Raw genomic sequence first — 27,043 nt, 5'->3', positions numbered from 1 at the left:
CTGACCTTCACCGCTCAACCAACCTTACATGTTGTGTCAGAAGAAAAAGACAATACAGGATTCCTCCAAAAAAACAGCAGACACGTCAGCAGACACGTCAGCAGCAGCAGCAGCAGCACACAGAGCCTCCAGAAGAAGAGGGCGCCATGGGGGGAGCTCTCGAGGAAGGCTTCCAGCTCATGGTGGACACCGCTACTTCCCTAGAGACAAGTTTTTCCAAGCTGACTGTAATGTAAGGTATAAATAAGGTAATGTAATGTAAAATAAGGATTTCTTTTCCAGAAACAGGTCATCAGCTCAGCACTCTCATCATGTTTATGGTCAGTTTATTTGGTGAAAACACAACTGTATTGTGACAGCCCTCTTGACTTCCTGTTTGGGCTGTCTTTCCCTTTTAGGAGGGAAGCAGGAAGTGCATTAGCACCTGCTGCTCCTCAGCTTTATAAGCTGGAGGAGTCAGTCAGTTTCTCTCTCTCTTTCTGGGCATATGGTTTGTTGTTTGGGTTTAACTTTTCTTGGTGTTCATTTTCTTTATTCATTATACTTCACTGTCACTCATACAAACGCGTCAAACACTACTGACGCACTGATTGACATACTTTATATTATCATTATTTCCTTATATTTTTGTGAAATAAGTATTTAGTTAAAAACTCATGTGTTGTACTCTCCTCTTTTCCCCTTCCCCCAGCCGGTCTGTGACAGTATGAATCAGCCTGGATAATAATTGGATATGGACACACTGAAAGGTCCAGTGGGTAAGATTTAGTGGCATCTAGTGGTGAAGTTGCAAATTGCAACTAACTGAACACTGCCAGCGTCTGTAGTTAATGACCTGGGAATGAGAAAGGGCTGTGAAGTGTGTATGAGAAATGATGGTGGCTGAAAAACACAGAAGGCCCCATTTACAGCCAGTGTTTGGTTTGTCCATTCTGGGCTACAGTAGAAACATGGCAGGCATCTGTAGATAAAAACAACTCATTCTAAAGTAACAAAAACACAACAACTACTATTTTCATGATTATACACTAATGAAAACATACCAATGAATATTATATTCCACACACTGGACCGCAAAAATTAGCCCCACCTTGCTAACCCACTCTTCCTTACTACCTCTGCTGGCCACACTGCCTTGTAAGGCCAACACTTACGAATCAGGTTTGAACAAATTTCAAATGACACACAATTCGTTTCAATGAATTTGGAAAAATAATCTCAAAACACAGAACAAATGGAAAGTGCCGCTGAGGAAAGCATAAGATAAAGACTATAGGATAAGACATTCGCTCTTACCACACCAATGGGCTGCATATCCTTGCATATTAATGTTGCTGTCTTATTGGTGATGGTGATCAAGCAACCCGCTGAAGCCGAGTGTGCTGAACAATAGCAGTCAGACGAGGTTGTCTGTGGTGCCGCCGCTCTGCTGCCTCACTGAGGCGGCCTACGTTAGCAAGTTTGCGGATTTGGAGTTGTAGAGTTGGACAGCTGATTTGTCCCTAGTCGACAGAAGCACACTGCTTCTCCAATGCTTTGGGGTCGTGACTGTCCATTCAGGAACATTACATTACTAGTCTAGTTTACTGACAGCTCAATAGGGCATGTCATTGCTCATCCTCATAGTACAGCGCTATCTGCTGGATCACAAGGAAAACTACTCCAACTTCCATTTTCAGTCGAAAAAAGTAGCCAGATTCGAATAGGGTCACCAACAAAATAATCTGAAATTATGTACTATTAATATTTTATTTTGGTTATTAGAAAAAGGGAAAGATACAGTTAAGACATTTTTAATCATTAACTACTATAGGGGCATTCCAATATTGCACGTCAATATTTAGCTACAGCTGTGATTTGAAGGTGTTTGAATACATACAATAGCACTGTGCTCAGCACAGTCAAACACTCAAACACATTTTTTACAAACATGCAAGTTGACGTATTAGATTGACATAATAGATTACAATTTTAAGAACAATTTATACAGCAGTGTTATGCTGTTTGTTCACAGATCCATCGCAGAGAAGCTTCACAGGACAGATCATTCCAGTGAGTGGAAACCTCAGTTCTGATATGTGCACAGTCCTCTTCACCCCACAGTGGGTCTCCACCACCATTATCAGGCTGATGTAGTCCCCAGTACCTACTGGGATAGAGAACGACAGAATCATGACACTGTATCTCCGACATGAACACAGTCCTTAAACAACTTCATCACCAAGACCCATCAGCCATGGATATTTCATTTTATATACAAAACTGTACAATTAACCCAAATAATGAACTCAGTAACTGCAAGACGTTTGTGTAAAACAAGTGATTCAAATAAATTTCTGTTTTTTTATACAATTCTCTCTCTGTATTATGTTTTTTTATTTTTATTTTTAACAATCAAACTGACTCAATGGTGTGATTTCTTGACAAATTCAGTGCTTTCCCTGATGCTTTGCCATTGTTCTGTTAGACAATGTACTTAACAATTTACATTTACTTTTCTTCACAGAAATGAACACCTCTGATACACCTTAAAATCAAGAAGGCCTTGCGACCCCTGTGAAGCTTTGGCGACCCACAGGTTGGAAAGCACTGCTCTCGAAAGACACATAGACGTGTCTTACACTATCAGAAGGACAGCATCGCTGTCTGTCTGTCTCCTCCATATAGTATTAATACCTGACTTTATTTGCATTGTCCATCTGCGCTGAATAGAAGAGATTTGAACAGAAACGTTAAAAAAGTAAAAAGGCTTTCATCAGCTCCATTTCCATGAGCAGGCAGCTGTTTTCAACCAAATTTGTGCTCTGATAAACACACTGTACACTACCATCAAATGTCAGATAAAGATACAGGTGAATAAACAGCTACAGAGTCAAACAGAGATGGACTATTGTCTCCTGGATGTATAAATAGGCCATTTGCCATCACTTGTGCCATAAAATGGTTAAAAGGTGAAAATATGTCAGGGATCTGAGATTAGCAACTTATTGTGGAGTTCTTCTGCCCCCATGTGGCCTTAAATAGTTAGTTTGATTATTTGGTTTCAGCCAATGAAGTCTGTCAGACAGTGAGGTTAATTATGAATGCACATCATCGAATACATTCTAGTAATATAAAATGATAGTTGTATAAGTTAATATTGATATTCAACCAAAGTGAAGCCTTACGTCAGAGTCAGTGGAGTTCCATCTATCCATTTCCAGGTCCCTTCCTCCTCTCTGTCAGTCAAACCAATCCAAGCATTGTAGGGTATGAACTTGGAGAGAAACGTCTGTTCAACAGAAAGAAACCCACATTATGTTATTATGCAATAATGATCGTAACCTAATCATTCTAAATATCACTTAGAAGAAGAGACAATAACAGGTTTCATTAAATCCTGTATAGATGGGTAATATCTGTTTCCAGAAAGACATCTTGATGTGTTTTTCCATCTTGTCCACAGTGATACAGAATAATTGTTGTGGGGTTTTTCGTCGTGTGTCATGGTTGTACACACACACACACACACACACACACACACACACACACACACACTGTACCTCCTCTTCCTCGCTGTTTATCACCACCAGATCTGCTCCTCTGTTTCTGCAGTCCTCTCTGGCTTTATCCCAGGTACCAGACTCATTGGAGAGGAGATAACATGTGTTATTAAACATCTTCCATCCTTCAGGACAGGTTTTCACTGTAAGATAAACATACAGACACATCACAGACCAACAAGACTTGTGTCAATGTATTTGTGAAGTTATCAGCTTTTTCAGTGAAATGAATGTGATTAGATAACTTAGGTTCAGGAGCAGGGCCACGCCTCAACCACTCCTTATCACCTGGCAACCTTCTTATACCTGGTCAACTCCTTCCTTCCTTTGCTTCAGTTTTCTGGACCCACCCTCCCTTTCTTTCCCTTCTTCCATTCACCTCATCCTACCCTACCCCTCCCTCTGCTAAACTCTACCCACATACCTTCAGCCTCTTTCCCCTCATCCCTTCCTATTCAATCAGTGCATACCTCTCCCACATCTCGTTCTCGGTACCGTCTTGGGGCCTGTAAGCAGCTCTGGTAGAAAACACGCCTGAGACAGAATCCCCACACTGAGTCTCCCTCTGCACACCTTCAGCACGTCCTCCCAGACCAACCTAACAGGTGACATCATATTCTTCCTTCTCCCCTCCACATCCATCAGTTCATCGCTCCTTACCCTCAGAACCTCCTGAACTTCCATCAGTGACCATTTAATGCTCCTCAAACTACACTCCTATCCTTGTTGGATAGTTTGAGATTCCAAATTCAGATTTTTCTGCTTGATTTTTAAACTTTTGACCTGTGTGGTGGGAATCTGAATCAAACAGACACAAACCTATTGTGTGTTTATTTTACACAGGAGAGAGCCTTCGTCCTTGTCTACAATGTAGTTTCATGCACAGAGAGAGGCCACAGTTTTACAGTGGTCCATAATCATATTTTATTTTTAGGAGATATTGAATATTGACCTGAAACTGGCCACTAAATCACATTGCAGGGTGAACACTGAATTTCTGAGTAAAAATGTTTTAGATTAGACAACAAGTAAATGTAGATTCTATAGACAAGGACTCACCCAAACTAGTCAGCCTTTCCAGCTCTTGAGTCATTTCAGTGATTCTGGCATTCAGCAGGTCTCTCTCTTCAGTCAGGGAACAGGACTTGTTGTCAATGGCCTGAAGACGCTCAGTCAGGTTGGCTTTGATAGAGGAGAGTTCTGCAGCTGAACGCTGAGCGGAGACATGGTCTGAAATAAACAACAGACACTTCTCTGAAACACCTGTAGCTGTCAGATACAACATGCCACTGCTGTTGTGTCTTGAAAATTATACTCCTGTTAAATTAGTTGATATTGGATAAATGCTGGAATTATGCTGAAATCACTAAACTCAATTTGATTTGGGTGTTTGCTTTTTTGTGTGCAATTACAAAATACTGAAACACAACTGCTTAACCCTCCTGTTATGTTCGTTTCTCAGGAACAGCAATGATGTTCCCGGGTCAATTTGACCTGGGGCAATTATCCAATTAATTATCCAAAAGTGTTAGAAACTAAAATATCCCAATAAACACTGTTTATATCTCATTATTAACTCCAATACTAACCATTTCAATATTTAGTGCAATGATGTTCTTTACCTCTCACAGATCATGGTTTAATGAGGATAATTCACTTGTTTTCCGTATAAAATGCATGTTAAAACTTTTTTAAATGTACATTGGAAAGACCTACATATAAAATACAATAGTTTTACATGACTTTTTTAAAAATGTTATTTTACATTTTGAATTTTCTTTCTTATGGAGTGATGTTAATAAATTAACATAAGACACCTCTTCTGTTCGGGTCAAATTGACTCGCTTTAAAGTTAAAAAAATATAATATACAAAATATTTTAAAAATTGTTAAAAGTATTTTTTCGGTATGAAACTTCTTCTTGGCTTAATTTGACCCTGTAGTCAAAGTGGAGGCTAAAAGGGGAACCAAATCTATTGAACAGCTCTTTAACATGAACGATGGGAACCGAGTCGCAGTTGAGAGCATTTCGTTTTTCTTTTTTTTGAAATCGCTGTCACGCATACAGCATGCGCACACAAGCTCCTCCTTTGCTCCTCCACTGAGACACATGGATGCTAATTTGATATGCAAATTTTGCATGACGTCATCTGAGTTGTCCGACACAGTGGCGCACTGCCTTCAGGTGAGTGCGGAGTGTCAATACTGCAGCTACAATGAGCCAAAGAAAGCGCAGCAGCATGTGGATGCACTTTTCGGACGAAACAAACGGCAAAGCAAAGCGTAACATCTGTCAAAATAATATTTCCTTCAAGTCTGGTAGCTTCTTAAAAATAAATAGATATAAAAATGAGCCTTTTGAACGGCTCTTTGAAAGGAATAGCTCCTCAAGATCCGGATCCCTTCAAAGAGCCATAAATCCCATCTCTATTCAGAAGTGTCATATATACTGTTTGTTTCTTTGCAACTGTGAGACATATTTCACCCCAATCGCACAAACACACGCACACACTTGTGTCTGACCCCTTTTAGCCTCCACTTTGACTACCGGGGATAAATTGACTCGAACAGTATTTATGTAATATAAACATGCAGGGGGGGTTGCAAATAAGTGAAATAATCAATTTTCATTTTATATGTTGATTACACTTATTAAGCCAAGCAGAAGCATACCGAAAAAATACTTTTAACTATTTTCTTTTTTGATTTTTTTAACTTCGTGTCAGTTTGACCCGAACATAACAGGAGGGTTAAAAGGAACAAAATGTAATTGTGGAAATTGAAGCAAGACAGTAAATAAAACAGATCAGAAAAATCCTGAACAAGCAAAAAGGGACACATAGAACAAACATGATGCTCCTATAATCACAATCCAGCCTGACTTTAATCTCTGAATGTGATTTAGACTCACAGTGGACACTGAGGCCGATGAGTCCAACCAGCAGGAGAACAGTGAGCAGACCCAGACAGAGAACAACAGATCCATGAAATCTCCTCTCTGAGCTCTTGGGACCTGAACACAGAAAAGACCAGTGAATACAGTAAATGATACAACAGCATTAATGACAGGTAATAATACACATTTCTGCAGAGCTCAGTCTGTCAGCCTCTCTGTCTGAATCATTATTCTTACCTCTCTGATTCTGGGATGCTCTTAAGTCAGCACAGTCGTCATATTTAACATTCACATAGATTTCCTCCATCGCTCATAAGCATGCCAAATGTTCTGCTGTGGGTCAGCTCTGCAGCACAAGCTACTCTTCACATTAATGATAAAACTGAAGCTGGGTTCAGTTTGTCTTCATCTACAGGAAGTCACACCTCAAACTAGTTTCTGAGAAATCGTCATATCACTTGAAACAGGAACGAACAAAGTGTAAGAAAATTATAAAGTAAGTAAAATAAAGTATTTAGTAGTACACTTTAGACAAAAATCTAAATATATACATATAATATGTTATTTCTTTGTAAGTGTGTCCTTTAGTTGACAGCAGTGGTGAGATAAAATAAAATGCTATTCAAACAATAAAATGAGAAGTAATAAAACTCTTTTCTTAATGACCAATCTTATGTTTTACAAATTCTGGCCTTCTGCAACTACTCTGCATCAGGAAATGATGTTTTGGGGGAACCATAATGCTGCTTATTTTTTTACTCTTAGACTGAATGTTTGTATTTAACATAACTGAACAACAGATTTATGACTGAGGTCGAGTTCATGCAACAACAAGTTACAACTACTACTAACCCTAGCCTTAACTGTGGTAAATGAAAGACGGTGGCCATGACAACAAAGTTCGGTTGAGGTCAGAGAATGAAAAATGAAGTGAGAACTGATGAGGTTATTACAGTATTTCTTAGCTGTTTTGGCACAATCCTCAAAAGAATACTGTTATATTCAAAGAATTTTCTCGCATCAATCCAGGAACACTGAATCAGTGGTCTGTCTTCTGAAACCACCTTCCTTTTTTCAACATGGTGATGGAAGATTACAAATACAAAGCTCATGTCCATGGACTTGATGTGATGAAGATGATACATTTATGTATACATTTTATTCATTCTAGTATAGTCTAGTTCTTGTTCCTGTTTCAAGTGAGATGACAGGCGATTATCTCAGAAACTATGTTTTTGAGGTGTGACTTCCTGTAAATAAAGGAAAACTGAACCCAGTTACAGTTTTATCATTAATGTGAAGAGTAGCTTGTGCTGCAGAGCTGACCCACAGCAGAACATTTGGCACTCTTATGAGCGATGGAGGAAATCTATGTGACTGATGAATATGACGACTGTGCTGACTTAAGAGCATCCCAGAATCAGAGAGGTAAGAATAATGATTCAGACAGAGAGGCTGACAGACTGAGCTCTGCAGAAATGTGTATTATTACCTGTCATTACTGCTGTTGTATGATTTACTGTATTCACTGGTCTTTTCTGTGTTCAGGTCCCAGGAGCTCAGAGAGGAGATTTCATGGATCTGTTGTTCTCTGTCTGGGTCTGCTCACTGTTCTCCTGCTGGTTGGACTCATCGGCCTCGGTGTCCACTGTGAGTCTAAATCACATCCAGAGATTAAAGTCAGGCTGGATTGTGATTATAGAAGGATAATTCTTCACTGAAAATCACTCACTTTTCAGTCACTTTTTTAAATTTTTGTTTGATTTACTTTCGATTTTCTCATTTATATTTTGTTTGTTTAAAGCATAATATGGAATGAAGCCAGCTAGTTCAGGCAGTCAACTCCAGCTGCACTGCTATACACACATGACATGCCTCACTCCATAATTACTAACCAAGCGCACCCTTCCAATCTGGCGGTCTATTTAAACTGCACAATTCCCCAGCTCTCCCTCTGCTCTGCCAATGCCGCTGTTGCCCTGCATCCGTATTGCTGCTGCTGCTCTGTAAGCCCCACCACCACCCAAGCATCCACCTGTAGACTCTGACTAGGAATAAGGTATTTGCTCATCACTCCCCAATATTTCTATGTAAACATATCTGTGGGGAATGATGAGGTTGGAGCCCAGATGCCAAAATCTAAATGACTATAGTACTGTAATAAACATTTCAAATGTGAGTTGTCTGACTGAAATATTTTCATTGTAATTTTAGTGGCATAACTTTACTGCTGAAAGCCACACTGATTTATGTTTGTGATCTTCCAGTAGGTATCTGGTGTTTCAGAGAAGTGTTTCTTGATTATTTCAGACCATGTCTCCGCTCAGCGTTCAGCTGCAGAACTCTCCTCTATCAAAGCCAACCTGACTGAGCGTCTTCAGGCCAGTGACAACAAGTCCTGTTCCCTGACTGAAGAGAGAGACCTGCTGAATGCCAGAATCACTGAAATGACTCAAGAGCTGGAAAGACTTCAGAGTCCAAACTGGGTGAGTCCTTGCATGAAGTGCTTAGATTCACTTGCTACTCAGAAATCCAGTGATTAAGTCATCCTGCATTGTGGTAAGATATTTTAATGTATTTTATGAGAAACCAGTTTCAGGCTTTCAAACGTAACCTTTCATTAATCACAACTAAATCAAACAGTATATTATGATGGACCACTGGCACAACTGTGGCCTCTATCTCTGCACAGCGCTACATTGTGACAGTAAATCCTCTTATATCGACAGAAAAATCACCAACCAAATGAACATATATTGAGGGGCATTGAAGGGTCATTCATTGAAAATGACATCTACAGAGATAACTTCACAAATATTTACATGAGTCTTGTTGGTCTGTAATGTGTCTGTATGTTTATCTTACAGTGAAAACTGTTCTGAAGGATGGAAGATGTTTAAGGACCGCTGTTATCTCTTCTCCACTGAGTCTGGTACCTGGGATAAAGCCAGAGAGGACTGCAGAAACAGAGGAGCAGATCTAGCGGTGATAAAAAGTGAGGAAGAGCAGGTACAGTGTGTGTGTGTGTGTGTGTGTGTGTGTGTGTGTGTGTGTGTGTGTGTGTGTGTGTTATTATATTATTGTGTTCATATTGAAATTCGTAAAAAAAAAATCTCAATAGATAGATTGTAATAAATCAATAAGGTCTGGGTTGGATTCTCCATATCAGGGCTAAGCCCCCCGTCTTTTACAATAAAGATGAAAAACTATTATTAAAAACCTTAGAACATATTGTTTTAAATTTTGGTGGAACCTAGAGCAGCAGCAGCACCAAACAGTGACAGAAAAAAAGGATATATGATATATCCTGGGTTTTTCCTTTGAATGGACTTATTTCTTACAGCCCAAGCACAGTAGCGTACGCTTCCATTCAATTTTGATTGACTGGTGTCGTGACACGCCCCCTTGATTTACTGCCCATTTGGGCTAAATTCATTCAGCACAAAGACCAGTAACCTTCGACCAATCACAGCACAGTAGCCACAGTTCAGTGACTTTCGACCAATCACAGCGCAGTAGCCACTGTACAGAACATTGAGGCTCGTTCGTAGTAGAACGCAGAGAGAGGGAAGTCAGCAACTGTAGTAATGGCGGGCGTTAGCATGAACATGAACAAGGTGAATTATTTAATTTTCTTTAATGTCTTTGGAGGGAAAATTGGAAGTGAAGAGATTGGGGACACATCATCCAAAAGACAAAATCTTAACTTTTGTGTTACGTGGTTTTAAGGAAAGGACTGGCAAGTGTAGCTAGGAATTCACTTTTCTGTTTCCCATGTTTGCTTTTTGGAGGAGACATGGTTTGGACCCAACAAGGAATTGTGGATCTGAAACATTTATACGACAAAATTAGAAAACATGAAGCACGAGCCACATTGGAAATAGAGTAAAGTTGCCATTGCTGGTTAAAGTGAACATCACCTGTCAGCTTAATGAGGGCCGCTGTACAGAGACACAACAAGCCGGTAAAGTAAAACAGTCATTCACTTTCACAGATTGTAGACTGTATTACATTTTGTGGGGGACACGAGGTCGCCCTGCAGGGGTCCGATGAACCTCCCACTTGACTCCAGCGGGGCATGTTTCTCCCCGTTAGTGGATAGAACTGCGGCGGGACTTGAATAACTGCTGCTGGAGAAGCTGCAGCCATATACGTTCAAACTGATCGCACATATGAGATATGGCGGGGCAGCTGTAATGAGCGGTGCTAAAGGCCAGGTTAAAGTAAACGTTCCCTCGCGCACACTTTGTGCACTGCTATGCCCACCAGTTAAACCTCATCATCTCACACAGCCGTCAGAATATTTTTTGCCAACGTTTTTCTCCAAGTCCCCCAAGAGAACTGCAGTCCTGGATAAAGTGTGTGGCAGGAGGATCCCAGCGTCAGGACAAAGAAGGTGGAACTTTAAAAGCTGCACCAGCCACACCATGTTTGAACATCAGGACACTTTGAAACAGTGTTTTGAAAAAGTACAGGATGATCAGTCTTGGGACAGCATGTCAATCCAACAAGCACACATCCTGTCCACATTTCTGGGGGACATCAGCTTTCTTTTCGTTTTATCTTCTTTCCACTCTGCCCTCATGCGTGTAGATATTCTCTACAGCATTCTTCAGAAACAGATCACAGGGTCTCTCAAAACGAGACAGGCCCAGAAGAATTTTCCGTCATCCATATCTGAACTTCTGACCACAGATGACAATCAGCCACATCCAGATGTGGACACAGCTGCAGCTGCTGCAACGCCGTGCAGGATGCAGTGGTTTGATAATGTGTCAAAAGCCGCACAGTGCTGTCACATAATAATAATAAGAAAGCCAGGCACTTGGTGTCTTTCAAACATATTGACCCTGAAATCTTTCCACTGTTTAAGAACACTTTCCTGCAGAAGCAGCTGGACATTCCATGTGCTCATTACCCAGTGATCTGCAGGGATAAACTGATGGTCATGTACAGCAGTGTGGAGTTTGCGGGCTTAACATCTGCAATCTCACTTTTGAGAATGACTGAGAACAACCTTCAGAGCACTTTTTTTGAAACACTGAAAGTAACCCAAATAGCCATCACAACCCCCATCATCTGCAGAGTCAGAGAGGTGTTTCAGTACACTGAAAAGGATCAAATCCTTTCTTAGAAGTACAATGAGACAGGACAGGCTAAACCAGAGGTGTATAAAGTACTTGAAAAAAATAACTAAGTAAAAGTACAAATACCATCACTGAAAATGACTTTGGTAAAAGTTAAAGTCACCCATAAGAAAATCACTTGAGTAAAAGTCTTAAAGTAGCTCACATTAAATGTACTTAAATATCAAAAGTGTCTTGTGAAAAAATATACTCAAGTATCAAAAGTACAAGTAAAGTACAAAGTATTTTTATAGTATGCATAAAAAGAAGCAAAACAACCAAAAATGGTTCTCCCCTTGTGTTTCTTAAGGTTGGATGGAGAGTTCTTAAACACCTTTATCCCGTGGCACTGTGGTAGGCACAAGAGGCACTTCATTCTGTATGTTTTAGGATATTCCCCCATCCCAAGGTAGCCAAACACTGTTGCCAGGTATGACCACGGCGGGTGACTGTCGTCTTCAACCGAAGGAGATGCTGTCAGTGTGGTAACGTCTTTCTTGTCTTCCTCATCAGCGTTAACTGCGGAGGTAGCCATGTTGATCTCCGCCGCCCCGCGCATCCCGCCCTTACCTCTTATCTTCGCGAGAGTACCGTATGTTGTTCTTCTCGTCCTCTCGGACACGCCCATTCCAGATAATCCTTTGATGATTAATTAGATTTCTATTTTAATTTGTAACGAGTAACGAGGTGGCAAACGTCAAAGTAACGGAGTAAAAGTATATTTTTTAACTTTTATATGTAGTAGAGTAAAAGTAAAAGTCTTGATTAAAAAAAAAAACTCAAGTAAAGTACAGATCCTCAAAAAAACTACTTAAGTAGTGTAACAAAGTACATCTACTTCGTTACTATACACCTCTGGAAACAACATTATTAAGACTAAGTTTATGATTTATTTTACATTGATATACATCACATCTGTTCTTTGGAGCAGATTTATTTAAATTCTAAACAGCTATAAGACCATTTCCATGAACAGAAGACTGGTTCTTACCGTATACTGACATCACAGCCACTCAGAGGGCTGAATGCTTCAATCTGTTGCATTAGTTTGGGGCTGACTTCAGCACAAGGCGTTGCAAAGAGCTTAGAAGCTTTACAATCTTATTTAAAAACTTCTAAACCCACATTCAGATACATTGACACAAACCTGTGAACTACTCACCAGCGTAAACTGCAGAAAGCATAGTAAGAAAGGCTGCCACTGTCACAGTCTGCGTTCCTCCTCACCTGTTCAACTCAGCCATCTCAGTACTTTTCCACTAACCTGCCCCTATTATTGTATATATATATATATATAGTAATTACTACATTTGTGTCTTCATGGCATGTTAAAGGTGGGTGGGGGAGGAACACATGACCGCAGTATTTCTTTGTACAGCCAGCAACTAGCTGGTACAGCACTAAACAATGTGGAGATGGGTCTGGCTATATCAGGCAGCAACTAGTGCTTGTGAGCACCACCTCATTTTCTTAGTGGTGTGCTCAATAGTATACAACAGCTAGCAACAGCTTAGTTTGGAAAATAGCGATATGGGGCACTGGATTAGATTCTGAATTTACTGTTATCAGACCACAAACGAGACAAGAATTAGGTTGGCTGGGCGTCACTGATTACTGTACAAAAACACAACTTTATAACAGATTTTGGTGAAACTGCATCATATTTTTCCTAAAGGACATATAGCATTGCTTGTTGTATGTATGTGCGTGGTTACTTTAGCTGATAACTATTGTAGCTGCTGTTAGCTAGGTAGCTCAATTAGCTAGTGTGAGATATTTGTACAATAAAACATGTGAAGAGGGTTTGTTATACTGGGTGTGGGGAAAAAAACAGGCATTGTGTAGGGAAATATTCTGCTGACACAGTCACAGGTCCTTCCTGATTATCTTGGTGACCTTTGCCTGCAGGTTTTAGAATAGTCTCTAAATGAGAAACACACTGAGCCTTAGTCATTCACTCAAAATTAAATTAAATAATCAATAAGCTGGTGAAGCACCCACTGTAAGTAAGCGCACCCTTTGTCCTTTTTGATTACATTTTAGTACCTCCAGCCTGGGAGGTGATGGGCAGAGTGTGGACAGTGGTCATTGCAGAATTATACAAAGAAACCGCCTCTGCCAAAATAAGGACCAATAAAGATAGTGACACATGTACTAATCAGGAAGGATGACACCCAGAATAACAAACTCATAAAAAGAGGGAGCAGACTGTGCTCCTGGTGCCTGATCCTGCGGACCTTTCGAGTGAAGCAGATCGGACCCACAGCTGTGTTGTTTACTTATTCTCTCAAATAAAAGAAGTTGAGGACTACACTTCCTTTAAGGTCCTTTCTCAAACAAAGAACACAACAACGTCACTTTTATCTTCTAACCATCTTTAGAATGTGGTTGTCTATTCAACATAGACAAGCCTAACACAAAGCATATCTAAGCACAGGAAAGGAGAAGCTGACCAAGCTTTCAAAATGTGCAGAACTTGATCAAAGTGTGAAACAAATATTCATTCCCATCGAGGATAAAACACAGCGTTAAACATGTTGGAACAACAATAAGTTGGACTGATGTTAATAGAGTCGCTGACAGAGCAACTGATCCATTACTTTACATTGATGACCAGTGGTTTGTGTAGGAAATACCTGTTTTTAAAGAAATGACAAAAAGTGAATTACACACAAGAGACTTGGTGTATTGGTGGTCATTTGTTGTTCTTTGTTATGGTGGGAGTTGATATTCCAGTGAGACTGTAATCATCATCTTCAAGAGATCATTACAGGAGCAGTAAACTCAGTGTGGTTGTACCTCATGGGTCAGTAAGTTGATGCATCTTGGACCAAATTTTGTGTCAATCCATAGAAATACTTGACAAAAAGACAACAAAATTTGAACCTTGATTTCACCCTGGGAAGACGTGTCTTTTTTCCTGGGCTGACTGAAGACGTCTGTGGGATCACATGAATGTCTCTGAAGATAGAACTCGCTGCTGGATAATGGTAAGTGCTGAGCTCACACAAGGGGTTTCCCTGTTGCTTCCAGTCCTTAATAATGTTTCATTCTCATTGAACTCAAAGCAAGAAATCAAATGAGCATTTCCCAAAATAGCCTTTTGTCTTACCTGGTAACTCACAAGACCTTGATAAGACGTGATATTTTTGTCCTTTGCTGAATTTTTCCAATACACATGTTGCAGGGGTGTTTGAAAGGGTTACCTATCATTTTTAGGGCAAATTAAATTTGAGAATGTTAATATAAAATAAAGCGACTCAATCATTCCTCTCTGAGGGGTCCTAGAGTTACATTTATTCATTCTCTCCTCATTAGAGGTCATTTGAAGTCGCCAATTCAGCTAACTTCTTCAACAGTGCAAGCTTAAAATAAAGTGTATACAGTGTATCTAGGGACTTCACTCTTATGTACAGTATCTGTTCATGTGAGAAATCGAGTTTCAGTTGGTTAATTGTTGTACAAACTATTTTTATCACCTCTGAAACTTGTGACTTCCTCAGAAGTTGCAGAGAAATTGTGACTTATATCATCGTTCTGCTGTGCTGTAGCCGTGCTGCAGAGCTGACTCTCTAGGAAATAGTTGGTGACTTTATGAGCAATGGAGGAGATCTATGTCAAAGTTGAATATAAACCCGTCGACCCAAGACCTTTAGCAAATCAGACAGGTAAGACCGTTCAGTCAGACTGAGAGGTTGTGCACAGATACATATTATCATCTGTCATTATTAATATTGTACACTTGACTGTATTCACTGATCTTTCAGGTCCCACGAGCTCTGAGAGGAGATTTCATGGATCTGTTGTTCTCTGTCTGGGGCTGTTCACTGTTCTCCTGCTGGTTGGACTCATCGCCCTCAGTGTGCACTGTGAGTCTGGTTTTAATGAGTTAACTTCAGTTTGAATTGTGTTTTTTTAGGAGCATTGGAGCATTTAGGAGCTTTGTTCTGCTCTAAAGCTGCTTGTTTTACCAAAATGTCTATTTGCCATCCTGGCTTTTCTGTGATGTATTTTTCCTTTACTCATTGTCTTTATAGCACTTTGTCTGTTTTGAAAAGCATCACAGAAGCAACACTGACATCATAAGAATATATTTTGTACGAACCATGAATTTTTCCACCCATGGTAAAAAGTCACATTCAAGCAGCTAGAGCAGCAAAAATGAACAAAAAACTGTTTAATTGTCTCGTCCCACTGTGCCACATTTGGCACCCCTGGCATCTTCCTTTCATAGAGCAGCAATAGAGTCCCAGTAAGAAAATCCCAGAATAATGTCACCATTTTTTACATCAACAGAGCGGACAGTTGTAGCAACACAATAAAGATGTCCTTGAAAACACCCATATGGACTTTTACTGCGTCCAAAACTCCACTTCTGGATGAATTTGAAGCCCATGCTAGTGTTAATGAGTTCATGCATGCTGATTTGCATGTTGGAGTACACTCCACAATAGTGGCTTTCACCTCTTGACTGTAGTCCTATGCCGGACACCAGGTTACTAAAAAAGGAGCATTATAAAATAATGGCAACAGAGTTGCAAAATTTTGCCACAGACAACTTCAAAGAGTTGCTCCACAGACTCTCCCACAAAGACAAAAGCATGTCCTTCATCCTGACCTGCTGCTTCATTAAGATGGTGGTCTTCCTGAACCAGTTTGGCCAGAAAGATCCAGATAAGCTGGATATTCCTGATCTGGTTGACCCAAGATGATGTGATGGCAGTGTCCGTCCACAGTGACACCCATACACCGTTTCTTTTTATAGCTATGGCTTGCAAGTAGCAGTAACAGTCAGAGAAGGAAAGATCAATCTGTCGTGGCTATTTCATTTTATATACAAAGCTGTACAATTAACCCAAATAATGAACTCAGTCACTGCAAGAAGTTTGTGTAAAACAAGTGATTTAAATGAATTTATGTTTTTTTTAATACAATGCTCTGTATTATGTATTTTTTTTAAATTATTTTTAACAAACTGACTCATTAATCTGATTTCTTGACAAATTCAAACTCATTTTTAGTTACAGACAAATTAGTTTAATACTCATTTGAATATTAAAATTAGCCATGTGTTGATTCGCCACAACACCGGATCCATATCTAGTGCGCACTAGAAACGTTTCATTTTTTTCCCCATGTCCCTTTAGAGGCTCCGTACAGTGGCTTTGTCTGTCATGCGATTTTTCCTCACTGCACCTGTAAGACGTACAAAAAGCACACAAAGCAAAGATTCAATATTCAAAGATTCAATATTCAAAGATTCTTTATTACATGACATTATAGTAAAATTGCTGTCTGTCTGTCTGTCTGTGTGTGTGTCTCTCTCTCTCTCTCTCTCTCTCTCTCTCTCTCTCTCTCTCTCTCTCTCTCACCCCAACTGGTCGAGACAGACAACCACCCACCTAGAGCCGAAGGATCTGTCCTAGGTTTCTGGCTTTTAACAGGCAGTTTTTCCTTGCCCTTGTCACCAAGTGCTTGCTCATGGTGGTACTGTTGGGTCTCTGTAAATAATGTTATAAAGAGTTCGGTCTAGACCTGCTCTATTTGAAAAGTGTCCTCATCCCTCAGTATACCAAATCGGTTCACATTCATTCATTATGTGCAATAGACTTTTCTTATTTCATACATCCGATGGCGTGGTCTTTGTTAGTGAACTGTATTTTATCAGGAAATTCAAAAATGCTGAATTTTGATAAATTTGACTCATTGGTCTTTGGTTTCACCTTACCTTTCTGCTTGAAATATCTTAGTTTATTGTCAATTTGTTTTACTTATGAGTAGGGGATTATTTCCATAGCATCACTGTGGCATATGAATATAATGTCCTTTTTTGGTTCATACCAAGTATTTTATCTGGGCTCAGATTGCTTTGGTGCTGTATGTATGATCTGTGTCTGTATAAACCAGATTCTATCATATGGTTCCAAAATGTCATTTTATGTTTTTTTTAATTAATGGAGGGAACTGCCCCAGCTCTGCTCTGCAGCTATGGTTTGGACAGTTTCTGTGGACTCTCAGTATATTTTTACAGAACTCCAGATGTACTTTTTCAATTGGCTTTGAGTCCCAGTGCTCTTGTTTAATTAATGGGCCCCAAACTTTACTTCTATATAAAAGGATTGGTTCAATAACATCTGGGAAAAAATTAAAAAATCTGAATTTTAAACAATTTTACTCATTGTGAGGTCTTTGGTTTTACCATAGACTTCCGCCCAAGGCATTTTATGCCAAGGCAATAATCATTTGCACACATTTCAGGGGACGCTATTTTTCCAAAGGTAAGAACTTTTTAATTATTGTTAGTTAATGAACAATTTATAAATGAGTTTTTATAGCTGTTGAACATTGTTTTGTGTTACCAAACATACCAAATGTACTGTGCTGTAAGTCAAAATTAAGTGATTTAAAGTCAGTTTGTTGTCTTTTGGGCATGGAAAGGACTGAAAAAGTGGTCGGCTCAATGATAGAATTTTTATATGACTTTTTTCGAACTACTGAGCAATGTTATTCTGTAATGTAATTTTAGCAGTTTTCCTGGCATCAGCCTGTGCTTCCACCTCTCCCCCACTTTAATGTGCTAGTTAGCTCGTAGCCAACTGACCACATTAGTGCATAATGTTTTAAATGTGGCCACTGTGCATAATGTAACGTTCTTGATCTCAGAGGTAAATAATTATGATTCATGTACTGCATTTTGTCTTCTCCAGTAAACAGAACTCAAGTAGCATTTGCTACTAACTAAAGTAGCATTAGTCTCTTACATTTTTAAACAAAGTGAGCTATATATACTCTTGTGTCCATGCTCTGGCTTGTGTGTTGTATTAATGTTTATCCCCAATTCACAGGGGCTCCTCTATTAGCGAGCACAAATAGCAAGGTCATAAGATGATATACTTATTACTTTTCAAAATGTTTTAAGAAAATTAAAATTTAGAAAATATATTTGTAATATTTGTGGCTTTAAAGCAGCTTTCATTATTTATGTTTTAGATCTGGATTGAGTTGCATCTTGACACTCCAAGAATTCTGAACCTCTTCTGCACAAAATGGGGAACCATGGGGTTGAGGTTGCAGGGTATCCTACTCAAGGTATTCTTCAGTGAGTATTATACTTGCAAATATTTTGTGATCAGACTGCTAGAATATAATTAGAGTTAGCCTGTGTGTGTTTATAATGGTCAGTTTTTATTGACATTGTTGGAAATGTGTACATTCAGTTATATGTTTAGGTCACACTTAAAAGGGTATCAGTACTGAGCTGCATTGTAAGGTTGTTTCTAATTCTTTGGACTTCATATTTACATAAATGTGCAGGTCAAAATATTAAAAACACCTCTGAATATAGGGCAGTCGAGTACCTTATCTTAAACAGTAATGAACTCAATGCTAAAACATATAAAGTGTACTTTATTAACACTTCTGACAGTGTCAACAAAAAATGAACATGATAGCAATCATAAAGATAGACTTTATGACAACAATTTAAAGTTGTGCATGTATTTAAATTGGCCCTCTCATGTTTGAAACATGTCAAATAATCATTTTACTGATTCTGTTTCACGTTGTTGATTGGACACCAAAACCTTCAACCTGCAATGGTTATCAATGGTCAGTGGTTATGTGCATAAAATAACTATTATATTATTATGTCTTTTTATAGGATTGATTTAATAACATTTGGAAAATTTTAAGTTTTTGGGAGGGGTTTTTAAAATCCTTACTTAAAAAACCCCAAATTATTTTCTAAATTTTTTAAAAAAAAAAAATAAGGTTTAAAATTTTTTTTTTTTTTTTTTTTTTAAAAAAATTTTATTTTTTTTTTTTTTTTAAAAAAAAAAATAATGTTTGAGTTGACAAAATAGGACTAATCAGTCCCTTGTTCAAAATTTCAGGATATATGCCACATGTTATTACTAATTGTAATAATTTTAATATTGCCATTTTAAGATTATAGCTAACATCTTTCAACATTTCTGTCCTGATACCATCAATACCACAAGCCTTTCCATTTCAAGGTCAGGCAGTTTTCTTGTAGCTCTTCAAATGTAATTGGACTGCCCAAAGCATTTTGGTTGTCTTTTCTGCCATTTCTAATGATTTCAATATGTGAATTATGGACATCTGATGTGTGTTTAAACCATAGTGTTCAGGATTTTGATATAAATTAAGGATTAGAGTTTTTCAAAATATTGCCATTCTGTATTGCAATGTTATCTTTATACTTGGTTGAATAATTTTTTTCCCCACAGGTTCCAAAAATAATTTTGGTCTATAGCCTTTTCGATTTTGATTGATTCATCATCCGTGTATTTAGCCTTCTTTTGGTTGATAATTTTCTTGTGTTTTATAAGGCTTCTCTCTCTCTCTCTCTCTCTCTCTCTCTCTCTCTCTCTCTGTCCCTCTCTCTCTCTCTCACTATGTCTTGGGAAAGTCAAATCGCAAAATGCAGTCATTATTTTCATACAGTTCTGCTTCTCCTTTAGCTGTACATGCTGAAATATTCTTGCTATTTAAGGAAGCTGATGAAGACAGCGTGTCACAAGACCTTCCCATGCAAAAGATGAAAATGTACAGCATCGAGACTAGTACAACATCATCGATAAAATGGTAGAGTGCATGAAATATCTCTGGGTTGCTGCCCTGAATTTAAATAATTAATTTAGATACAGAGAAATAAAAATATTGTATTTTCCTTTGTGCTGTATTTTGCTCTAGGCCCATGAAAAACTGCTATCTGAGATAATAATAAAGTAAGTTGTAAGTTTGAATTTGAACTGTGTGAATGTGTTAAATATGTAAAATATGTGTGTGTAAAATATTTTTTATCTAGATAATTAGTAAATATAAAAAAGTTTCCATCAGATATTTGGTTAATCGAAATAACTTTTGCTCAGACTCTTTAAATATAAATCCGTTTCCGTATGAAGTTAACTTGGATTTACTTTGTATTTTAGAGCTATGTGTTATCATTTGTCAAGTTGTTACCAGGTCCAACTTATTTTAACTGTTGCTGTTATTACAATGTACAAATTTTGGTTTTTCTATTAATTATTCAGTACTTTTTAATCAAAGTTGTAGCACTTAAAATCTATGCAATTGTTCTACGTGTCACTTGCCATCATGTTTTTTTAACTAACCATTAGTGACATTTTTTACAGTGTTGAGACAAGACAATAAATCAAACAAACCTATCAGACAAAAATAATCACACGTAGGAAAATCATGTACATCTTTCAGAGTAGAATGATGCTCCTATCATCACAATCCAGCCTGACTTTAACCTCTGAATCTGATTTAGACTCACAGTGGACACAGAGGCAGATGAGTCCAGCCAGCAGGAGAACAGTGAGCAGACCCAGACAGAGAACAACAGATCCATGAAATCTCCTCTCTGAGCTCCTGGGACCTGAACACAGAAAAGACCAGTGAATACAGTAAATGATACAACAGCATTAATGACAGGTAATAATACACATTTCTGCAGAGCTCAGTCTGTCAGCCTCTCTGTCTGAATCATTATTCTTACCTCTCTGATTCTGGGATGCTCTTAAGTCAGCACAGTCGTCATATTCATCATTCCTATAGATTTCCTCCATCGCTCATAAGCATGCCAAATGTTCTGCTGTGGGTAAGCTCTGCAGCACAAGCTACTCTTCACATTAATGATAAAACTGTAGGTGGGTTCAGTTTTCCTTTATTCACAGGAAGTCCCACCTCAGAAAATAGTTTCTGATCATCTCACTTGAAAAAGCAACAACGAAGCATAAGAAGTATAAAGGAATATGATGAAAAATATTTTCTATTCTTTCATTTTCTCCTGCTGATTTAAAAAAAAGAGTGTCCAGTGCAGTGAGAGAAAATAAAATGCCATTCAAACAATAAAATGAGAAATGATGAAGCATTTTTCTTATCTTAATGACCAATCTTCTACAAATTCTGGTCTTCTGCAGCTACTGGACGTTCTGGGGGAACCTTAATGCTGCTTATTTTCTTAAACCTAGACTGAATGTTCATATTCAAAATACTACAAAACAAATTTTTCAACCTTACTACAGCCATGTGACAGAAGGATGATTGAGGTAGAGATAGGGCAACTAAAAGCTTGAGAAACTTTGTTTGTGGTTAGTGAAAGATGGTGGCCATGGCAACAAACTTAGGTTAACATTAGAGAATGAAAAAAGGAAGTGATAAAATCCCACACACTGTCAGAACAGATCAGACATAATATTGTACTGCTCACAACACTGTGCAGCTATTTGCATTTCCTGTTGCATTTACACTCAGTTTCTATGTACACATATTTTAAGTTGACTGAGGGATGCATCAAGTTCATTTTAGTGAAGTCAAAATGGATTAGACTACTTGTCTAATTAACAGTATGTGTTTTTACATAATACAATATGGTCGGTGTGTAAATCATCACATGCAATGTCCCTGTAAAGCCATCTGTCTTTTCATAAATTTCAGTTATCGATCCTCAAACACGATTACACTGCAGGGGGTTAAACTGAGTTATATGCATAGAGCTGAGTGGGACAACAGGCTTCTGATACAGAAGGAAAGTATATAAAAGTATACTCTTGTTTGTACTTTATGCACAACTATCAGATGAGAAATGCTGTTAGCATATAAACAGGAATCTTTCAACATCTAAAACGTTCCTAATTTATATAAATGTGATGTAATGAGGCCTTTTTTCTATTTACTATACCTTCATTTTTGACTGTTAACTGTGAATAGGGGATATAGTGGAAGTCTGAATAAGAAATATATAAAAAAGGTGTTGACATGAGCTAACTCAGTTAGTGCACGCAGTAGAGGATATTTGACTTTGTTATTGTGTGGCTGTATGAAAGTCTCATTGAGAAATAGCATCAACAAACAGTTTTAGTGACTTTTGTAATACTGCAACAGTTCTGTGGACATCTGTCTGTCTTCACTCAGTGGTAACGAGTGAATCATGTCTGTTTCCCTGTCCACCATCCACAATAATCCTACATTCAATCATTCACACATATACATAAAGTATTTGCCATAACACATACACTGTGATCCCCACTTTTCTGTTGAAGACACACACACACACACACACACACACACACACACACAGTCCTCCCTCGATCCCACTCTCCCATTTCTTCTTCTCTTTTTACTTTCTTTCTCTCCACTCCAATGAACCATCATTATTACTGATATAAGTGTCTTTATTAATATAGGTTATTGCTTTGCATATAATGTATTAGTACAACACTAATTATTATCATGATATTACAGTTATTACCTAACAATTCCCTCTCTATCATTATTATTATTATCACATGGAACTTACCAGTTAATACTATGATAATTACAGTCACTCTAACTATTATTATTAACTTAAATACTATTATTGCTAGAGCTAAATGTTCTTATAATGGCAATTGTATGTATGTATTTTTATTTTTATTTTTTCATTATTTTTAACAATCAAACCGACTCAATGGTCGGACTTCTTGACAAATTAAAATTCATCCCCGATGCTTGGCCATTGTTCTGTTAGACAATGTTCTTAACAATTTACATTTACTTTTCTCCACAGAAGTGAACCAAATGCTGGGTTACAGGCCTACTGCATATACTGTGTACCGTAAAACGTCTAATAAAAGCAGGGTCCCAATAGATGCAGGTCTCCTTTACTAGCCTGGTGTGGCTACATGTTTGGTCAAAAAACACAGGTCTCTATTAGAGGCCTGGTCTGGAAGTTCTTTGGATGTATAAAACCTCTGAACCTCTGTGCTGAGTTTTCTCGACCCACCCTCCCTTTCTTTCCGTTCATCCATTCACCTCATCCTACCCAACCCCTCCCTTTGCTCTTCTCTACCTACACCCCTTCATCCTCTTTTCCCTCCTCCCTCCATCCCTTCCTATTCAATCAGTGCATACCTCTCCCACATCTCGTTCTCGGTACTGTCTTGGGGCCTGTAAGCAGCTCTGGTAGAAAACACTCCTGAGACAGAACTATGGGCTGATTTTTGTGTCAGTAGAAACTGAATCTGAATTGCTCAACTTGAATAATTGCATTGAAAAACGGAATTTGAATTGCATAATTTGAATTTGTATTGTTAAACTTGAATAACTGTATTGAAAAACTGAATCTGAATGGTATAATTTGAATATGAATTTATTAGTTTGAAACTGAATTTGAGCCTCACAAAAAATTCTTAAAACGTTTTATGTACTTTCAATTTCAGTTCTCTAAATTCAGATTCAGCTCTATAAATTCAAATGTCGTAATCTCAACTCAATTTCAAACCACTAGATTACACTTTTAAGGTCACAGACGGGTCAAAGTGTTTAGTAAGAGCAATCGAGTGCAGATACACAGAGCTCCTTTTTGTTTTGACCATTTCCTGGACCTGTAGACATTGGCTAGCAAAAAACATGCTTAAAGGAGACATATTATTCCCCTTTTCAGGTTCATAATTGTATTTTTTTAATTTTGGTTTCGTGTGTGAACCACTTTGTGTTGTTTTCACAACCTTGGTCAGTACAACACTGGACTGGCTCAAAGACTGTTCCTGAAAGAGGGATTGTACCAACTGTCTGTGGAGAGACGGCAGAGGAAGTAACTAAGTATTTTTAAGAATTGATGCTGTTTTTCATTGTTCGTGTAATGCTAGCACATGCTAACCGTTGTTAGCTACAGGAGCCTCAATTACGCTAACGTAGTTATTGTTTGTTAAATGTTTGTTAAATGTTTGTTAAATGTTTGCAAGATGAACATGAAACTTATAAGGTGAGGTTAATTTATTAAGCCAGTTGGTGCCGATGTCTCCATATTCTCCCCTACTGCTATTTTTATAGAGATTCACAAAGTTTATACCGAGAATCACCAATGTGTGTGTGTGTGTGTGTGTGTGTGTGTGTGTGTGTGTGTGCTGCTGTATGTAAATGTACCAGAGGTAAAGATAGAGCTACCGTGAGAGAGAAATAGTCAAACTGTGATCAAGCCTCCTTAGAAGCTAACGTTAACAAAATACAGGGAGTAAGTTATGATGATTATTGTTCATGATGCTTCTTGTGTAACTTTATACTGACGTGCTAACTTTATCTCAGCTAGCGTTAGCTTTGTTGTTCTTCTGCTTCGTTCAGGTGTGTGTGTGTGTGATACTGCTATATTAATTATATATACAGTGGGTACGGAAAGTATTCAGACCCCTTTAAATTTTTCACTCTTTGTTTCATTGCGGCCATTTGCTAAAATCAAAAAAGTTCATTTTATTTCTCATTAATGTACACTCAGCACCCCATCTTGACAGAAAAAAACAGACATGTAGAAATTTTTGCAAATTTATTAAAAAAGAAAAACTGCAATATCACATGGTCATAAGTATTCAGACCCTTTGCTGTGACACTCATATTTAACTCACTTGCTGTCCATTTCTTCTGATCCTCCTTGAGATGGTCCTGCTCCTTCATTGGAGTCCAGCTGTGTTTAATTAAACTGATTGGACTTGATTAGGAAAGGCACACACCTGTCTATATAAGACTCACAGTGCATGTCAGAGCAAATGAGAATCATGAGGTCGAAGGAACGAATTCAAGGAACTCAAGGTTCCTAAGAGCACAGTGGCCTCCATAATCCTTAAATGGAAGAAGTTTGGGACGACCAGAACTCTTCCTAGACCTGGCCGTCCAGCCAAACTGAGCAATCGTGGGAGAAGAGCCTTGGTGAGTGAGGTAAAGAAGAACCCAAAGATCACTGTGGCTGAGCTCCAGAGATGCAGTAGGGAGATGGGAGAAAGTTCCACAAAGTCAACTATCACTGCAGCCCTGCACCAGTTGGGGCTTTATGGCAGAGTGGCCCGACGGAAGCCTCTCCTCAGTGCAAGACATATGAAAGCCCGCATAGAGTTTGCCAAAAAACACATGAAGGACTCCCAGACTATGAGAAATAAGATTATCTGGTCTGATGAGACCAAGATTAAACTTTTTGGCGTTAATTCTAAGCGGTATGTGTGGAGAAAACCAGGCACTGCTCATCACCTGCCAAATACAATCCCAACAGTGAAACATGGTGGTGGCAGCATCAGGCTATGGGGATGTTTTTCAGCTGCAGGGACAGGACGACTGGTTGCAATTGAAGGAAAGATGAATGCGGCCAAGTACAGAGATTTCCTGGAAGAAAACCTCTTCCAGAGTGCTCAGGACCTCAGACTGGGCCGAAGGTTTACCTTCCAACAAGACAATAACCCTAAGCACACAGCTAAAATAACAAAGGAGTGGCTTCAGAACCTCTGTGACCATTGTTGACTGGCCCAGCCGGAGCCCTGACCTAAACCCAATTGAGCATCTCTGGAGAGATCTGAAAATGGCTGTCCACCAACGTTCACCATCCAACCTGACAGAACTGGAGAGGATCTGCAAGGAAGACTGGCAGAGGATCCCCAAATCCAGGTGTGAAAAACTTGTTGCATCATTCCCAAGAAGACTCATGGCTGTAGTAGCTCAAAAGGGTGCTTCTACTCAATACTGAGCAAAGGGGGTGAATACTTATGACCATGTGATATTTCGGTTTTTCTTTTTTAATAAATTTGCAAAAATTTTTACATTTGTTTTTTTTGTCAAGATGGGGTGCTGAGTGTACATTAATGAGAAATAAAATTTAACTTTTTTGATTTTAGCAAATGGCTGCAATGACACAAAGAGTGAAACATTTAAAGGGGTCTGAATACTTTCCGTACCCACTGTATATAAACCTCTATCACATAATGTTAGTGTTTATACCTTAACTATGAGAACCAACAGTGTTTTATGCTTGTCTTTACAGGTACAGCAGTGAGCAGTGACCTACAGTCTACAGAGCCCAGTGAAGTTAAACATATTATATATATTACATAATATTAACAACATTAGTCAAGCAGCTGTTTTTAGTGAAGAAATACCCAGTGAATGTACCAAAGTAATCAGAGTAATAGTATAATGATTACTGTAACCTCCCATCTGTTATATTCCTTATACACATAAGTTTACTGAGACCATGGAAACAGAAACCTGAATACTTGCTCCTGTACAACATGTCAACATAACTGAAGGAATTACTCATCTAATAAAGTAACTTGTACTGTACCCATATTTCATAGTCTGATATTTTAACTTGAAAGTATTATTACCAAAGTTAACCTTCAGATATGTGTAAAAGCTGCAATTATGTTTTACGTTTTATTTTATATATATTGTCATTTATCTTCCAACATAATAAAGTTTGAATGTGAGACAGTAATGTATTGTGTTACTTACAGTAATTAATACAGGTTTAAATTCCACATTTTCATATTTATAGATGTTACACGAACCAGGTTTTTAACTCTTGTACATCCAGGAAATCTTGATAAAACCTGACAACCTGTTATTTATATAAAACCACACTTATTACTGAATTTAAAAATGACAAACTCTTCTTAAAAGTAAAGCACTTTATTTATGTTTAATTCATATTC

The 27,043-nt window shown here is 38.3% G+C and overlaps 2 protein-coding genes and 3 long non-coding RNA genes across 6 annotated transcripts in view; 3 read left to right on the top strand and 2 right to left on the bottom strand.

Moving 5' to 3' along the window:
- The first annotated feature begins 104 nt into the window (after positions 1-104).
- On the top strand, positions 105-2,352 carry LOC127365525 (uncharacterized). Its single transcript, XR_007885220.1, has 3 exons — positions 105-248; positions 692-758; positions 2,015-2,352. It is a non-coding gene; the product is annotated as an uncharacterized LOC127365525 (long non-coding RNA).
- Positions 1,726-6,801, bottom strand: LOC127365514 (CD209 antigen-like protein E). Its single transcript, XM_051403660.1, has 6 exons — positions 6,676-6,801; positions 6,454-6,555; positions 4,602-4,772; positions 3,543-3,685; positions 3,168-3,271; positions 1,726-2,146 (listed from the first exon to the last, which is right to left on the bottom strand). The coding sequence occupies exons 1-6, from the start codon at positions 6,743-6,745 to the stop codon at positions 1,996-1,998; spliced, it is 741 nt and encodes a 246-aa protein (XP_051259620.1). The 5' UTR covers positions 6,746-6,801; the 3' UTR covers positions 1,726-1,995.
- Positions 6,802-7,721: 920 nt separating this feature from the next.
- Positions 7,722-27,043, top strand: part of LOC127365516 (CD209 antigen-like protein C) — a 40,164-nt gene continuing 20,842 nt past the window's right edge. The window contains exons 1-2 of the mRNA XM_051403666.1: positions 7,722-7,866; positions 7,987-8,088. Coding sequence (XP_051259626.1) covers positions 7,797-7,866; positions 7,987-8,088 — 172 coding nt within the window. The 5' untranslated portion in view covers positions 7,722-7,796. The remainder of the gene's footprint in view (positions 7,867-7,986; positions 8,089-27,043) is intronic.
- Positions 14,465-20,314, top strand: LOC127365528 (uncharacterized). Of its 2 annotated transcripts, XR_007885226.1 has the most exons (5): positions 14,465-14,554; positions 15,127-15,433; positions 18,555-18,663; positions 20,080-20,171; positions 20,280-20,314. It is a non-coding gene; the product is annotated as an uncharacterized LOC127365528 (long non-coding RNA). The 2 variants fall into 2 exon arrangements; XR_007885225.1 differs by lacking the exon at positions 14,465-14,554 and having other exon boundaries at positions 14,986-15,433.
- Positions 15,727-21,234, bottom strand: LOC127365523 (uncharacterized). The gene is made up of 3 exons (XR_007885218.1): positions 21,091-21,234; positions 20,869-20,970; positions 15,727-16,760 (listed from the first exon to the last, which is right to left on the bottom strand). It is a non-coding gene; the product is annotated as an uncharacterized LOC127365523 (long non-coding RNA).

This window comes from Dicentrarchus labrax, unplaced genomic scaffold (assembly GCF_905237075.1).
Source record: "Dicentrarchus labrax unplaced genomic scaffold, dlabrax2021, whole genome shotgun sequence".
Taxonomy (NCBI): domain Eukaryota; kingdom Metazoa; phylum Chordata; class Actinopteri; family Moronidae; genus Dicentrarchus; species Dicentrarchus labrax.
The sequence above is the reverse complement of the archived record's forward strand: the minus strand, read 5'-3'. Positions and strand labels throughout refer to the sequence as shown.

What these genes read in the sequence shown, in the direction of transcription:
- LOC127365514 (XM_051403660.1), bottom strand. Translation starts at nt 6,745, where the DNA reads ATGGAGGAAATCTATGTGAATGTTAAATATGACGACTGTGCTGACTTA. An exon ending in CATCGGCCTCAGTGTCCACT is followed by an intron (nt 4,773 to 6,453) that starts GTGAGTCTAAAT and finishes TGTTTATTTCAG; the next exon opens with ACCATGTCTCCGCTCAGCGT. An exon ending in TAAACAGCGAGGAAGAGGAG is followed by an intron (nt 3,272 to 3,542) that starts GTACAGTGTGTG and finishes TCTGTTGAACAG; the next exon opens with ACGTTTCTCTCCAAGTTCAT.